Source organism: Neoarius graeffei, chromosome 21, assembly GCF_027579695.1.
Source record: "Neoarius graeffei isolate fNeoGra1 chromosome 21, fNeoGra1.pri, whole genome shotgun sequence".
Taxonomy (NCBI): Eukaryota; Metazoa; Chordata; class Actinopteri; order Siluriformes; family Ariidae; genus Neoarius; species Neoarius graeffei.
In genome coordinates this window covers 31,496,995-31,513,651 of record NC_083589.1, presented here as the reverse complement: position 1 = coordinate 31,513,651, position 16,657 = coordinate 31,496,995, and the positions used below count along the sequence as shown (strand labels likewise).

General features: G+C 40.0%; 1 protein-coding gene across 4 annotated transcripts in view; it reads left to right on the top strand.

The window, feature by feature from the left end:
- sfmbt2 (Scm like with four mbt domains 2) overlaps positions 1 to 16,657 on the top strand; it is a 152,183-nt gene that overhangs the window by 92,414 nt on the left and 43,112 nt on the right. For all 4 annotated transcript variants that reach the window (XM_060902974.1, XM_060902972.1, XM_060902973.1 and 1 more), the window contains 3 exons: positions 8,644 to 8,732; positions 10,607 to 10,850; positions 13,715 to 13,812. In XM_060902974.1, the coding sequence (XP_060758957.1) occupies positions 8,644 to 8,732; positions 10,607 to 10,850; positions 13,715 to 13,812 (431 nt within the window). The remainder of the gene's footprint in view (positions 1 to 8,643; positions 8,733 to 10,606; positions 10,851 to 13,714; positions 13,813 to 16,657) is intronic.

Here is a 16,657-nt window from a genome sequence, read left to right as displayed (position 1 = left end):
ACAAGTTCAGTTACACAAATTGAAACGTGGCGATTTTCTATGCTATGGAAAGTCCGCACTATAATGACAGGCGTACTAACACCTGCGCGCTTCGGCAGCGCATTGATACGGAGCTCAGATATCAATGCGCTGCCGAAGCGCGCAGAAGGTGTTAGTACGCCTGTCATTATAGTGCGGACTTTCCATAGCATAGAAAATCGCCACGTTTCAATTTGTGTAACTGAACTTGTTTCATGTCACTGGTCATATAAACCTATGTAAACAGGAAAAATGTGGAAGAGTTTGGTCGCATCTAACTACAGCCCCAAAAAATACCATTGGCCATACTGAGCCTAGCTACATTGCTAACAGGAGTAACAGTGCGTCTGACTGCGTCTGACTGACTGGGAGGTCGCGCAGAGCTCGGAGAGGTACGGAGCAGCTCGTCTCAATTCAGATAAGAGCATATTTCATTATGGAAGTACGGTGGACTGTTCCTTTAACATTAGTTTGTTCCTGAACATGACGTATGAACAGGTGAATGTGTATTCTGTTTGTCAGGAAGTGTGAAGTATTCTGTCAGAGATGGTTGGGAGACGGATGTAAGTGCAGAAGGTGTGTTTATTAATACAAGTGAAGATGGTAAACAATCCAGAACGGCAGGCAAAATCATAAAACAGTGAAACAGGCAATAGGCCGAGCGAGGCACAAACAGGCTATTGTAGACTCGGCAGAATCAAAGACAAGAAACATGAAATCAGGAAACCAAACAAGGAAATAAGGCTCGGTAATGTCTCAGCAACACAACTCAATACTTCGCAAAGTAAGTGTGTTTTCACAGTTTTTATATCGGCGCGCTGATTGCGCCTTAATCCTGTGCAGGTGCGAGTCGTTTACGGCGTGCGCGAAAGTCCGCTTGGCACAAGCTGTCCGGAGCGCGCCCGAGAGTCTATCTGATGCATGCACCAAGGCAAGCAGGTGTGACACTCTTGCACGAAATTACTACAAAGATTAATGTAGATATAAATATCTTATGCCAAATTATTATGGCATGTTACAAAAAATAAAGAAAAAATCCGAGTCCTCGTCTCCAATTTACGAGTCCGAATGCAGTTAATGCACGAGTCCGAGTCATCAGTGCTCGAGTCCAAGTCAAATCACGAGTCCTTAAAATTAGGGCACGAGTCAGACTCGAGTACTACAAGCCTGAATAATAATAATAATAATAATAATACAGTAAAGAGCCCTATTCCACAATTATAGTAATCCATATTATGTCAAGAACCGCTCAACTCAGTAAAGAGAAATGACATCCATCATTACTTTAAGACATGAAGTGTCTTTCATCTCATCTCATCTCATTATCTCTAGCCGCTTTATCCTTCTACAGGGTCGCAGGCAAGCTGGAGCCTATCCCAGCTGACTACGGGCGAAAGGCGGGGTACACCCTGGACAAGTCGCCAGGTCATCACAGGGCTGACACATAGACACAGACAACCATTCACACTCACATTCACACCTACGGTCAATTTAGAGTCACCAGTTAACCTAACCTGCATGTCTTTGGACTGTGGGGGAAACCGGAGCACCCGGAGGAAACCCACACGGACACGGGGAGAACATGCAAACTCCACACAGAAAGGCCCTTGCCGGCCCCGGGGCTCGAACCCAGGACCTTCTTGCTGTGAGGCGACAGCGCTAACCAATGAAGTGTCTTTGAATTAAAAAATTATAATTAAAAAAAAAGTTTAATTCAAAGGTGTGTCTAAACTTTTGACTGGTATTGTAATACAATTATAATACAGCATTTTTCAAGAAATATTTTGTATTATGCTATATTATTATCACTTTTGAAGTTAAATTAAATTTAATATTATTAATTCTAGGATTTTGATTTATTTTAAAGCCATTCAACTAGACTTATTGCTATAAATAATAAATAACTAGATCACGACGGAAACTGGGCAGTTAAAGATTAGAAAAAGACCAGCCAGTATTTTGCCTGTCTTCCTGCACTCAGTGTCGTCTCAGATTCCTGTTCCTCGCTGATAGGACTGGAACTTGATGTGATCGTCTGCTGTTGTAGCATATCCACTTCAAGATTCAGCACGCTGTGCATTTGAACATGCTTTTCTTCTCACCACAGTTGTAAAGAGTAGTTATTTGAGCTCCATTCTGCTCTGACCTTTCTAATCAATGCTGCCACACGATTGGCTGATTGGATACTTGCATGAATGTGCAGCTGTATAGGTGTTCCTAATAAAGTGGGTGGTGAGTGTATTGTAGGAAGTGACTGATCAATATTAATAGTAGTAGGTGCAGGAAGAATGGAGCATAGTACATGGCGTTTCCAGAGAAACAGGATGTTTCATGAGCTGTGCAATTAAAGTGCTTGTGAGGATGTAGGATAGTTTACATTTTCTCCAAAACATCCTGTTTCATCTGAACAAGAGTGTTGTTTTTTTTTTAACTGCGTCTATGAAGAATGAAGAAGAATATCATGTATATATATTCAGTTTTATCTATGTTTTGTTTCGATTATCATGAAACTGTTCCGAAACTGAACTTATTCTGAACCCTTCTCTTGAATCAAATCATTTCTTTACAAGTTTTGGTGTGCGCTGTCCTCTTTCAAGTAGTTGGTTCGAGGATCTGTGTTTTTCCATGATGAATATTGAAATAAGATGGCTTCTGAGCATTCATGGGTGGGTGAATGATTATGCATTTAAAGCCAGACCAAATCAAGGGTTGGAAGAAAAAAAAAATCAAAACAAATATGATGAGATTGAAAATAGGCTTGGAGAGAAAGGTTAGAAGTGAAAGTGGGGGTGGTGGCAGTAGTCATGGTGATAGAAGTTATAGGCTAATTGCTTACTGCCAATCAAAACTAAATAAATGGACGGGGTGTGTAGAGTAAATTGAGTGCTGAGAGCTTATTGAGGGTTCGATGACCGTCTTAAACCACATATATGGAAATAGTTCATCTATTTTTGTCTTGAAGAAATTAAACAGAGAGAGAGAGAGAGATCAGTAGAGCAAGGCAACAACCTTCTCACACTTTCTTGATAGACATCTATATTTAACTCTGTCTATATTTAAGATTTCCACTGAGAAATGACAGTTTTAAAATGTTTTCCTGTTGTCTGATGGTATAAAAACGAAAACTACCATACAAATGGATTCGGTGTTGCCAGTCCATGTCTAGAAGACTGATCAGAAATCAACAGCAATTATAGAAAATCAGAGCAAAAAAAAAAAAAAAAGATGACATATGTCAAATCGGTGGCACGGTGGTGTAGTGGTTAGCGCTGTCGCCTCACAGCAAGAAGGTCTGGGTTCGAGCCCAGCGGCCGGTGAGGGCCTTTCTGTGTGGAGTTTGCATGTTCTCCCCGTGTCCGCGTGGGTTTCCTCCGGGTGCTCCGGTTTCCCCCACAGTCCAAAGACATGCAGGTTAGGTTAACTGGTGACTCTAAATTGACCGTAGGTGTGAATGTGAGTGTGAATGGTTGTCTGTGTCTATGTGTCAGCCCTGTGATGACCTGGCGACTTGTCCAGGGTGTACCCCGCCTTTCGCCCGTAGTCAGCTGGGATAGGCTGCAGCTTGCCTGCGACCCTGTAGAACAGGATAAAGCGGCTAGAGATAATGAGATGAGATGAGATATGTCAAATCATGTGGCATAAAATATTAGAACTGCTGATTATTTAATGAGTCTCCTCGTCAACCTGTGAAGAATTTATTATTACCTCATCAGGGACGGAGTCCACCAGGGGGCGAGGTATTGTTTTCGGTGGGGTTTCTTTGTCTCTTTGGGGTTTTTTTTTAGCAACATTACGGGAAAACAGCTGGACCAATCTTCATGAAATTTTCAGGATAGATGGGCATTGGTCTCAAATAGAACCGCCAACGTTTTGAGGGTCATCCGGTCAAGGTCACTAAAAAGGTCAAAATTGCTTTTTTTGTGATATCTTCCTTCATGGCGGCACGGTGGTGTAGTGGTTAGCGCTGTCGCCTCACAGCAAGAAGGTCCTGGGTTCGAGCCCCGGGGCCGGTGAGGGCCTTTCTGTGTGGAGTTTGCATGTTGTCCGCGTGGGTTTCCTCCAGGTGCTCCGGTTTCCCCCACAGTCCAAAGACATGCAGGTTAGGTTAACTGGTGACTCTAAATTGAGCGTAGGTGTGAATGTGAGTGTGAATGGTTGTCTGTGTCTATGTGTCAGCCCTGTGATGACCTGGCGACTTGTCCAGGGTGTACCCCGCCTTTCGCCCGTAGTCAGCTGGGATAGGCTCCAGCTTGCCTGCGACCCTGTAGAAGGATAAAGCGGCTAGAGATAATGAGATGAGATGAGATCTTCCTTCATATTAATCATATTTACTTCAAACCAAATCTAAATGTTTATTGTTCAAATCTAATGTTTATCATTCTATTCTGCTTCCATTGATATGCTACATGACGGGATATCGCTCATAGTTTTCTTAGCGGTTGGGGATCAAGGTCACGGGTTTTTAGAGGCTTATAACTGGGAAACGGTTCAAGATAGAGAGAGACTTAATATTATCGACATATAGGAAGTCATATATGGGCTTTCACTTGGCACCATGACCTTTGACCTTGAGTGATCTTGAAAGGTCATACGCAGGGTCACGGATTTTCAGAGGCTCATAACCGTGAAACGGTTCAAGATAGACAGATGCTGAATATTATCAACATATAGGAAGTCATATATGGGCTTTCATTTGGCACCATGACCTTTGACCATGAGTTACCTTGAAAGATCAAACTCAAGGTCATGGGCTTTCAGAGGCTCAGAACTTTAAAATGGTTAGTGATAGACAGATGTTTACCATTATCAACATATAAGAAGTCCTATATGGGCTTTCAGTTGCCACCATGACCTTTGACCTTGAATGACTTTGAAATGTCAAACTCAAGGTCATGGATTTTCATAGGACTATAACCTGACAGCTGATAATTGAGAAATATTACCATTATCAACATATAGGTACTCCCATATGGGCTTTCATTAGCACCATGAATGTTGACCTTGAGTGACCTTGAAAATATCAAACTGTAGGTCACAGATTCACCTTGTAAGGTCAGAATAGGTTAGTTTTGCCTGGCAACACTTGTTAATTTTTGAAATGAATTTGATACAACCTTTTTCTAAACATGGCATCTGGTATAATTTCATCATGATGAATAAAGTCCAGTCATTGTTTCTGTTTCCCCTTTCCTCCTGTCTTTGTTTACCAGAACATTCTCTCAGGGCATAGATCACACCTTGTGAACGCCGTCATGTGATACTTGGAGTTGTGATGTGGACACACAGAAACAATGTGTTCGTCTCCCCAGAGTGTTGTTTTAGAAAGATGAATGTGAGCTTGGGTTAGTGTTAATTATAGTTTGGTAGAATTTGGGTGATCCATTTCAAATCTTGTCAGTTAATATTAATTCATGATTTTGCCCAGTGTTTAGAGGTGAATGTGTCAGAGTGTGTTGCACTGATATGGGTATTATATGTGTATTTTGTGTGTGTAATTCCTACTCACTTTATTTCTTATTATGATTCCCACTCAGAGATATTGACTCAAGTTAGGGAATGAGGCACGAGTCGCACTTCAGTGACATGCTGAATGAGTTGTGGCTCGACCCAGACTTAGTTGACCTGAAACTTGACTTCAAGTCTGAAGACTAATAAATTTTCTACTTGGATAATAATGTGAATGAAAAACTAATTAGGACTATGAAAATAAAGCAGTAAATTAATAAAGCCATGCTTATTTAAACTTACAGTAAGTGTGTGGCTTTGTCTGCAAGGTCCCTAATGCCATGGTCAGTCATTTAGTATTAATTGTGGCGGTAAAGCAAAACCACATTAAACGGCTGACTTTCATGAAGTTTGTGGATGACGTCCCCAAAAAGTGAGTCAGAAAACAGGTGTCCTTGGTTACAGAGCATTAGAAAAGGTTACTAAAATTTGCTTTCTCATGGGAACAGATTGTTCACTATGGGCTGTATTCAGAATTTAGTTACATATTTGTACTTAGGAGTGAATACTGAAATAGCACACATTGGGATTCAGACCTCTGACATATCTACAGACATGCATTACGTGCTACGTGGACAGTAGCAACTGACCTTCAAGTTGTGCAGTATCATCTGAAGCAAGGAGATGATAAGCAAGGAGTCTTTCCTGCTTGTTTTGCTGATTTTAGGGAATGATATTTTCCAGGGGAGCAATGCTGCTAAAGCTGAATACGCTTGAAGAAGTCACTGCAAACATAAGCTCACAGACATCCATTACAGACTAGACTTATTGTAATAGACAGACAGAATAATGCCATCATTCCAACCCAATTATGGTCTCTTGGTCGCCAGGGCATAGATAGTTATACGATTTGAACTTGTGTTCTCCAGACAAGAGGGCAAATGCTTTTACTCTTACAGCGCTCAGGAACCCATTCTCATATTGCCCGACCTTGTTTAGACAGTACAGCATTTTGTAATTTGAATAACACATTCTGTAATAAGGTTAATGGAGTCATCAAAATGAAGAGGTTGACCTTCCAAGTCTGGTTGGCTTGTGGAACTCCTGAAGCAGCTCAAAGTTACTGACAGGCCAAGCGGCCTGTGGCTGTGGCAGTTGTGGAAGAAAAACTTGAGTTTAGTGAGGCCATGGAAAAAGACATTTGGTTGGCCTCAAAGAGATACTGGCAAACTGTCAGGCGACTCAGGAGGGGAAAGCAGTGCTTTGCCCATGCTGTTTACAGCAGGGATGGATTGCTGTCGACCTCAACTGGGGATATAGTAAGGCGGTGAAAGGAATATTTAGAGGATCTTGTGAATCCGTCTGACATGCCTTCCATAGATGAGGCAGAGTTGGGGGACTTGGTGGCGGACTTGCCCATAACTTGAGCTGAGGTTGTTGAGGTAGTTAAATTCCTCAGCAGCAGGGCTCCAGGAGTGGATGAGGTTCCTCATGAGTTCCTGAAGGCTTTGGATGTTGTTGGGCTGTCTTGGTTGACACGCCTTTTCAGCATTGCATGGAGGTTAGGGATAGTGCCTTTGGACTGGCAGACTGGGGTGGTGGTTCCCATCTTTAAGAAGGGGGACTGGAGAGTGTACTCCAGCTTTAGAGGGATCACAGTCCTCATCCTCCCTGGGAAGGTCTCTGCCAGGGTACTGGAAAGGAGGATCCATCCATTAATCAAACCATGGATTCAGGAGGAACAATGCGGTTTTCATCTGGCTGAGGAACACTGGATCAGCTCTTTACCCTCTAATGGATACAGCATGTTTCATGGGAGTTTGCCCAAGCAGTCCACATATGCTTTGTGGACTTGGAAAAGGCATGCGACCGTGTCCCTTGGGGTGTCTTGTGAGAGGTGCTCCAGGAGTATGGGTTACCGGGCCTGCTGATATGGGTCATTAGGTACTTGTATGAATGGAGCAAGACCTTGGATCGTATTGCCGGCAGTAAGTCAGACTTGTTCTCAGTGGGCGTTAGACTCCAACAGGGCTGCCCTTTGTCTCCAATTCTATTCATAATTTTTATGGACAGGATTTCTAGACACAGTCAGAGGGTAGAAGGTATCCAGTTTGGGGGCATCAGGATTGCGTCGTTGTTTTTTGCAGATGATGTGGTCCTTTTAGCTTCATCGAGCTGTGACCTCCAGCATGCCCTGGGTTGGTTTGCAGCCAAGTGTGAAGTGGCTGGGATGAGAATCAGCACCTTCAAATCAGAGGCCATGGTCCTCAGCTGGAAATGGGTAGAATGCTCCCTCCATGTTGGGGGAAGGTTGCTGTCTCAAGTGGAGGAATTTAAGTATCTTGGGGTCTTGTTCACAAGTGAGGGAAAAAGGAATGGGAGATTGATAGGTTGATTGTTGCAGCGTCAGCAGTCATGTGGATGCTTTACCAATCTGTCGTGGTAAAGAGAGAGCTGAGCCATAAGGCGAAGCTCTTGATGTACTGGTCAAGCTACATTTCTAACCTCACCTATGGTCACGAGCTCTGGGTAATGACCGAAAGAATGAGATCACTGATACAAGCGGCCGAAACGAGCTTCCTCTGCAGGATGTCTAAGCTCAGCCTTAGAGATAGGGTGAGGAGCTCAGACATTCAGGAGGAGTTCAAAGTACAGCTTCTGCTCCTTCACATCGAAAGGAGCCAGCTGAGGTGGTTCGGGCATCTGTACAGGATGCCTCCTAGGGGAGGTATTTTGGGCATGTCCATGGCAGGAGACCCCGGGGCAAACCCAGGACATGCTGGAGGAATTATATTTCTTGGCTCTCCTGGGAACACCTTGGCATCCCCCCGGAGGAGCTGAATGGAGGGTGTGGCTGGGGAGAGGGAGGTTTTAGCATAATTTCTGAGACTGCTACTTCACAACCCAGAACTGGATAGCATGATGATCATCGTGTGCTTGTGAGCATTGTATCAGAAGGACAAGTGAGCTGATTTACAGTTATGGAGCTGTTTATGTGGCTAAGACAGTTTATATATTCCTGTCAATTAGTGACATGCCTGTGTTCCAGATTTGTGTATACCGAAATGTGTGCCCACTCACACAAATGCACCTACACTCTCTGGTTGGTGGTTGTAACAATTTTCGTAATAACTAAACCATAATGAATGTCTGATGTTCTAACTTCCATCTCTTTCACAGCTATTAAAGAGAAGTACAGCAACTGGACTGAGTTTCTGGTGAAGGAGCTCACAGGCTCAAGAACAGCACCAGCTAACCTGCTTGAAGGGGTGTGTATATGTGAATATGTAATGTAGAATATACAGTGTGTGTGTGTGTATATATATATATATATATATATATATATATATATATATATATATATATATATATATAAAACACAACATAACAGTTGCATGACTATCCAGTTTTACTAGTTGACCAGTAATTCAAAAAAGTAACTGACTACTTTTGTATTTAAAGCAAAAACTGATTCAAAACATAGTTATTTTAGGCTGTTTTATTAGTTCAGAAAAATGCTGACAAACAACAGTAAAGCATGTGTCAGTCCGCACTTCACTGAACAGATATACATAGGCTATTACAAATTAAATTTTCTGCTTCACTGCTTTTTAGGCTACACTGTTAACAGTGAGACTAAATCAGTACAGTACATGAGTGTAATAATAAATTTGTGTACCATATTGCACTATTTAAGGATGTCCTAATTATCAAAATGCACTCATTTAGATGAAGTGGCTCAGCTGAATTCATTTCTGGAACTGAGACGGCGCAGCATAGAAGCTCATGTCCATCAACAGGGTCCTATAGTTCTGATATGTTCTCATTTTCTGATTTGTTCTTGCTGCACCATTTCTAGTACTTACAGGACCAGTCAAAAGTTTGTACACCCCATACTCATTCATAGGTTTTTGTGTATTTTGACTATTTTTTCTACATTGTAGAACAATACTGAAAATATCAAAACTATGAAATAACATACGGAACATATATGGTAAACAAAAATGTGTTTAAAAAAACTAAATATGTTTCATATTTTAGAATCTTCAAAGTAGACAGTGTTTACCTTAATGATGCTTTGGCATTATCTTTAACCAGCTTCATGAGGTAGTCACCTGGAATGCTTTTCAATTAACAGGTGTGCCTCGTTAAAAAGTAATTAGTGCAATTTCATGCCTTCTTAATGTGTTTGTGATCAAACAGTAAACAATAAATAATAAAACTACAGTAAATAGCTCGATTCCACAGCTGTAGTAATCCATATTATGTCAAGAACCACTCAAGTAATAAAGAGAAACGACATCCATCATGACTTTAAGACATGAAGTGACTTTTGATTCATAAAAATTAAGAAAAACCATTAAATTAGAAGGTATGTCCAAATATTTAACTGGTTTTATATATATACACGCACACAAACAGTTATTCCACGAAATTGAGTCGTACATGAGCTGATAGCTAATTGCTAATAACTGTATTATTCTATCCACATTCACTGGATTTTGAGAAACAGAGCATTTTCATTTGTATTTTTTGCAAAGTCGATAAATAAAAACTTTATACAAAACGTCTGACAAAATAATTTCTGCTTAGAATGTAAACAAATGGGCGAAATGACAGGAGCAATTTGTGAAAAATGTGATAATTCTTGAAAAATAAAAAAAGATACGTTCTTACCATCAAATAATTTTATTTCATATTTTGTTGCTCTTTTTTGTATATTTTGGGGGTTTGTTTTCAAGCAGAGTTTTTATTTTGTCCTTGGATGGTTCAGCAACACGCTCCGCCATTTTGTTTTTCTCTACTCACGGTATATGAGCTGATATCCTAGTAGTAGAGTAGCCAATCAGAGCACTCGATTGCTCATATCCAGTAAATGTGGATAGAATAAAATTAAAATTGGTCATTTTGTGAAGCTTCCTCTTGACCAATCAGCAACAGTCAATCTCCACTATATACTTCCTGGGCTGTACTTCCAAAATGTCATGAATTATTCATGTACTGGTTAAAAAAAAAGTTCCTATGTTGGAAATGTCTTGTTTTTGTGTATTTATTTCTATAAGGCTGTAAGTCTTGTAAAAATTCATACTGATGTCTACAAATCCCACTGCTCAGTAAGATGTGTTTTTGTTTTCTCTCGTAGCCTTTGAGGGGTAAGAACACAGTGGATCTGATTGTGCCTGGGTGTGTGTTAGAGATCCGTGACGCCAACGAGCCATTTGTGTACTGGGCAGTGCAGGTGCAGCGAAATGTCGGCGGCCGTCTTTGGCTCAGCTATGTGGGACTGGAAGAACCCACCTACTACATCTGGATTTTCTACCTCGACATCAGGCTTCGTCCACTGGGCTGGGCCAAAGAGAACGGTTTCACAATGGAGCCACCAAAAGGTCAGAATATGGACAGCTTACCATCGCAAAGTTGATTAATTTTCTATAACAGGACATCCTAAAGTGTTTTATTCCTCTTATACCACAGTAATTTGTCAGTGCCAACATTCATTCATTCATTCATTCATTCATTCAACTTTATTTATTTATTTATTTATGAACAACATGTTCCGACTATTTTTAATTACATTTCATCCATGAAATAGGTTAGTTCCTGTTATCACTTGCGTTTATAACAGCAGTAAACAGCTGCTCCCTCACTGACCTCTCTTGTTCTCACTTCTGAATTTAGTAAGATTAAAAAAATTCAGCTTGTCAACTGTAACGCCATTCCACTTGAAGAATTTCCAGTATATAAAATAAAACCTGAGACTGGATTACACAATGAATAATAAAAAATAAAGTTGATGTCAGAACTCTGTCAGCATGAACATGTCAGATCTGGTAAATGTCATGTATAAATTTCCTTGGAATATCATTGTTTGGTGTGAAGCAATAAAACCATGAAAAATGATGGATAGTCTAGGACTAAAGTAAACATGATACACAAACCAATGATATTGTGCAGAGGCGTGTAGTTTCTTATTCACATTCCTCACTCAGTAATAGCATTCATGCATTTCAATAATGCGCTTGGAGTAATTACAGTAAATACAGTACAATTACTTTGGATCATAACAAACCACACAGTAGTTTATGTTTCTTATGGGAACTGGAACTAATAGGCCTGTAGTGTGAAACTGAACTTTTATTAGATCAGCCCTTCTCCATTTTGGTCCCATCGTGCACATTTTAGTTTGTTTCTTGCTCTGTTTGAGAGATAAAATAATTAATAAACAATTCAAAATAAGATACAGTCGGGAAAATGTGCAGTACAGGTGAACTAACCACTACAGCACACTACATTATAATACCAGCATAGAAATGATTTTTATTTTAGAGAACTGAAAGGAAAGCAGTTTGCTGTAATTCTGTAAATCACTAGAAGCACAATGTGTGTGTGTGTGTGTGTGTGTGTGTGTGTGTGTGTGTGTTGGAGGGTGAGTCATTCTGTTGTTTTTCTGAAGAATAGATCCTTATCATCTTCTGTGGAACTGTAACCAAAATATCTTGACCACATATCCACCTTATTACATAATAATGTCATATAATGTATTTTAGGAATAAAACATGACCGACATCGGAAAATAATCAATGACACTTTTATTACCATGTCAAAGTTGATTATATTCCTGTTACAGGAAGTCCGGACGTGTTTTATTCCTCATGTACAACAAGAATTTGCCAGCTCTAGAAATGTTATTAATTGATTAAAGAGTATTTTATAGGTTATAGTTACGTTTAATGTTCCGTGACACAAGTTAGCTCCTGTTATTGCTTATTTTATAGCAGCTATAAACAGTCATTCCCACACCAGTCTCTCTTTTTTAGGGCTGCAATGACGTGCCAATGTAATCAATCAATTATGTCAGTTACGTAAATACATCTGTTTATATATGTCGTACTATACATTTATGGCTCCCAGCCATGGTGAAAATGAGACTGGTTCCCAAAAAGCCTAAAGCCGATCATCCAAAGTGTGGCAAGTCTTTAAACAGAAACCTAATAAAATGAAAGTATGGAGTACGACTCATTGATACATTCCATGAAAAATAGCAAATAGAAACAAACACACACACAAAAAAAAAACCCCACACAGCTTATCATATTTGTGAGAAACCCAAAAAATGCAAAGTCATACTGAGTACACTTCCATGGTAGAGTGCTTACTAACTGGTACAGAGCATTGACATCTGATCCTCCTTCAATAACAGTATGCGTTTTAATCCATTTATTATTAGGCTTAGATTATTCCATAAAGTGTTCACCATGTAAGTCCCTGTCAATGAGACGTTACTATAGAAACGATAAAGCACTACTGACTGAGCTGTTCTGTTCGAGAAAATTAACCAGCACCTCCTGACCAATCAGATTTGAGAATTCAACAGCTCTGTGGTATAAAATATATTATTCTATCCACATTTACTGGATATGAGCAATCACGTGCTCCAATTGGCTACTCTACTACTAGGCTATAGGCTCATATACCGTGAGTGGAGAAAAACAAAATGGCAGAGCGCATCAAGTCAAATATATCACTTTGTTCTCAAGTATTTGAAAGAAACAGAAAGAGCTAAAAGAATATAGGGTCCCCCCCCCCCAATATCTCCTGTTCCACTCTCCAGCCCAGTCAGTGGTGGTAATGCACCTTTAAGTTGGTTTGCCAACCGCCAAAAAAATCCTAAAAAAAAAAAGAAGAAGAAAATGGCGGGGCATGTTGCTGAACCAACCGAGGACAAAATAAAAACTCTACTCGACAACAAAACCCAAAAAATACAAAAAAAAGCAACAAAATTTGGAATAAAAGTATTTGATGGTAAGAGCATATCTTTTTTTAATTTTCAAGAATTATTATTCGAGCATTTTTCACAAATTGCTCCTGTCGTTTCACCGGTTTGTTTAGATTCTAAGCGGAAATTATTTCGTCTGACATTTTGTATAAAGTTTTTATTTTTGAATTTGCAAAAAATAAAAATAAAAATGCTCTGTTTCTCAAAATCCAGTGAATGTGGATAGAATAAAACAGTTATTCGACTCAGTCTCATCATACATGGCTTATAGCTATCAGCTCATGTACGACTCGATTTTGTGGAATAACTGTGAAATATTCATGAAGGGGATGGAAAAATAGATTTTAAAAGGTAGATGGACAAATGGTTATGTAAAGGTGTGGACGAATGGATAGATAGAGAGCTTGGTGGAAGAATTAATGGATAAGTTAAGAGATGCACTGATGTATAGTGCTGTTCTTGTTTCCTCTGCAGAAGTGCGCGATCTGAGGAGTGCTACAGAGTGGAGCGACGCTGTAGAGAGAGCCATGTTTACAGCCCAGGAAAAAACCCTGCCTCTGGAGGTCTTTAAGGTAGCTGAGCATGTGTGTGTTGAGACATACATACATGTTGGATGATTAACCGAAATTTCTTCTCAGAATGTTGAATGAAAATTATTACTTAAAACACATTGATCATTTAAGTGAAGTTTAAATAGCAGTGTTAATTATGATTTATGTACATACAAATAATGCAAAACCTCCTTTTAGTAAAGGATTGGGATTGTCACGAATGCTAAGCTTCAAGACACATCAGGCAGTATTTTATTAAAAAGAATTACACGGTCCATGATCCAGAGTCATTATCCAAAAACAAGCACAAGCTGAGTGCTGTACGTCTCTACTGAGATCACGTTACTGGCTCCTTGTTGCAGCAGGAATAAAATCAGATCTCTTGTACTTGTGTTCTAGGCTTCAGAAGGCTCCAATACGTTATCTTTATTCATGCACACCTGCTTGATAAATTTAGAAGATCTGACTGAGGCCTGAATTACATTTCTATCTGATTTAAAGGTGATATATTATACCCCTTTTCCACAAGTCGACACAGTTCCCTGAGGTCTTAATGAAATGTCTGTGACATGTATTGGTCAAAATCCCACAAGGATAAAGCACCGCAGTTCCCTTCTCACCTTGTCGAAACAGCCTTGTTCAGAATGGCTGATTTTTGAGTGACTGCTCCTTTAAATGATAACAAGCCACTGCTCACTCCACCCCCTTCTTCTACTGGCCAATCAGGTAACACGTTCATCATGGATATTCATTTGCAAAGGCAGTTCTCAAGCCATGAGTGGAGATACTCAGATGAGGGGGCAGGATGATTCTTGTGACATAGAAAGGGGAGCGAAATCTGAATGTCTTGTTGAAGCACATGGTTTCTGAAATAGGCAGAACATAAGGGTGTTTTCACACCTGGTCCCCTTTAAAGGAACCAGACTCAGTCCTCTTTAAGTGGACCAAAAAGTGGATCAACAGAAAAAGAACTCAGTTCTTTTTGTGTTCACACTGTGAATTTATTACAAAGAGGACTGGGGTCTCTTTCTGGTTTCTGGCTTTGATGGGGCCTCAGTCCTCTTTCTGTTCACACCAGGTCCTCTAGAGCCCTCAGACCCCCAGTGCATGGAATTCTGGGCAATATTCTCTTGAATCAAAATGTCTGCTGCCATGCTTGCCCTGCTTTATTCTTTGATCAAAATAGTGCAGATTAAGGAAAATAAATTATATATATATATATATATATATATATATATATATATATATATATATACACACACTTTTTTTTTAAAGATTTTTTTTGGGCTTTTTTCACCTTTATTGGATAGGACAGTGTAGAGACAGGAAATGAGCAGGAGAGAGACGGGGAGGGATCGGGAAATTAGGAAATTACCTCGGGTTGGAATATATATATATATATATATATATATATATATATATATATATATAGTTATATTATTGTGGCCGACTCATCAGTCAGTAAGTTCAGAGAACTGTAAAGCGGCTGTGGTAAGTTCCAAAAGGAAGTTGAGTTTCCCCTGCTACAGTCACGTGACCAACTATGGCAAACGAAGAAGGTTAAACTCCAGTGAAAAAGGCGAAGTGAACCCGGTGCGCTTTTTGTTCACAATGCGCAGATTAGGCGAACCGTACCGTTGATTTTCAGCGAACCGTACTGAGACCACCTCAGGACGTGGTCTCAGTTTGGTTCGCTTTAAAGGGGTCTGGGTACGGTTGGAGTGTTCACATATGCGCAAAAAATGCTGAGTCATCGATCTGAGTTCGGTTAGATGGCTGAAAGGGACCAAGTGTGAAAACACCCTAAGAAAACTGACTGGGTGTCTTATTTCAGTGTTTGTGGGTTGGTAGGCTCCAGATATCCAAATTTATGTGCACAAGCACTGAAAAAGTGAGCTTTTCATAATATAATATTTCCCCTTTAATGAGCTGGGTAATCCTTATAATAATACAAAAATAATAGTCATGTAAACCTGGCTGCTTTAGCGCATGCGTTCTGAACATGTCTGCTTGAGTCTTCATGCACTCCTTGTGCAATAAAACGGTCCAGTAAGAAAAGGCAGCTCATATTACAGATTTTTCGTTTTAAATAATTTTGAGGTCAGATGGGCGGGAAGAAATGGCATCAAACTAACATTCTGAAGATGCAGGATGGGAATTGATTTCAGTATTTGGCAGATATTTGGCAGGCGTTCAGCATGAATGCAGAACGTAAAAAAAAAGAAAAAGAAACAGGGGGATCCTTATGAATAAACATCCTTTAATATTGGTAACAATAGAAGATGAATAAAGGAATTATAGATAGGAGAGAGCAGGGAAACTTGAGACAGGGGAGACTTTGGACAGTTTGTATTCCCATAAATTAATTTCAACCAATCAGGTTTTAGATGACATCAGAAGTTAGATGTCGACCCTTAGAGTAACCGACTTCCTTTGGAGCCACGAACCTAGACACTGCAGTAAGGTTTGTGCAGTTCAATATTTTTGTCAGCCAAAACTTGTATTTTCTCCTTCACCTCCACCTTCATTCCACCCCATAATGTACACTGGTGAATTGGGGATTTGTTAGGAATTAAAGTATGTAGCCTTGAGTTACCAGATATAGTGTCATTTATTAAACTTAAATTCTGGGGAAAAACATTTAAGGATTTTTCTTGTTGTCAAACTTTCCAGATGGGAGAGTTGGGACAGTTCATCATGTTACACCTTTTTTTTTTGTGGTTTACAAATATAAAATTGTTTAAAATTCATCTCATCTCATTATCTCTAGCTGCTTTATCCTGTTCTACAGGGTCGCAGGCAAGCTGGAGCCTATCCAAGCTGACTATGGGCGAAAGGCGGGGTACACCCTGGACAAGTCGCCAGG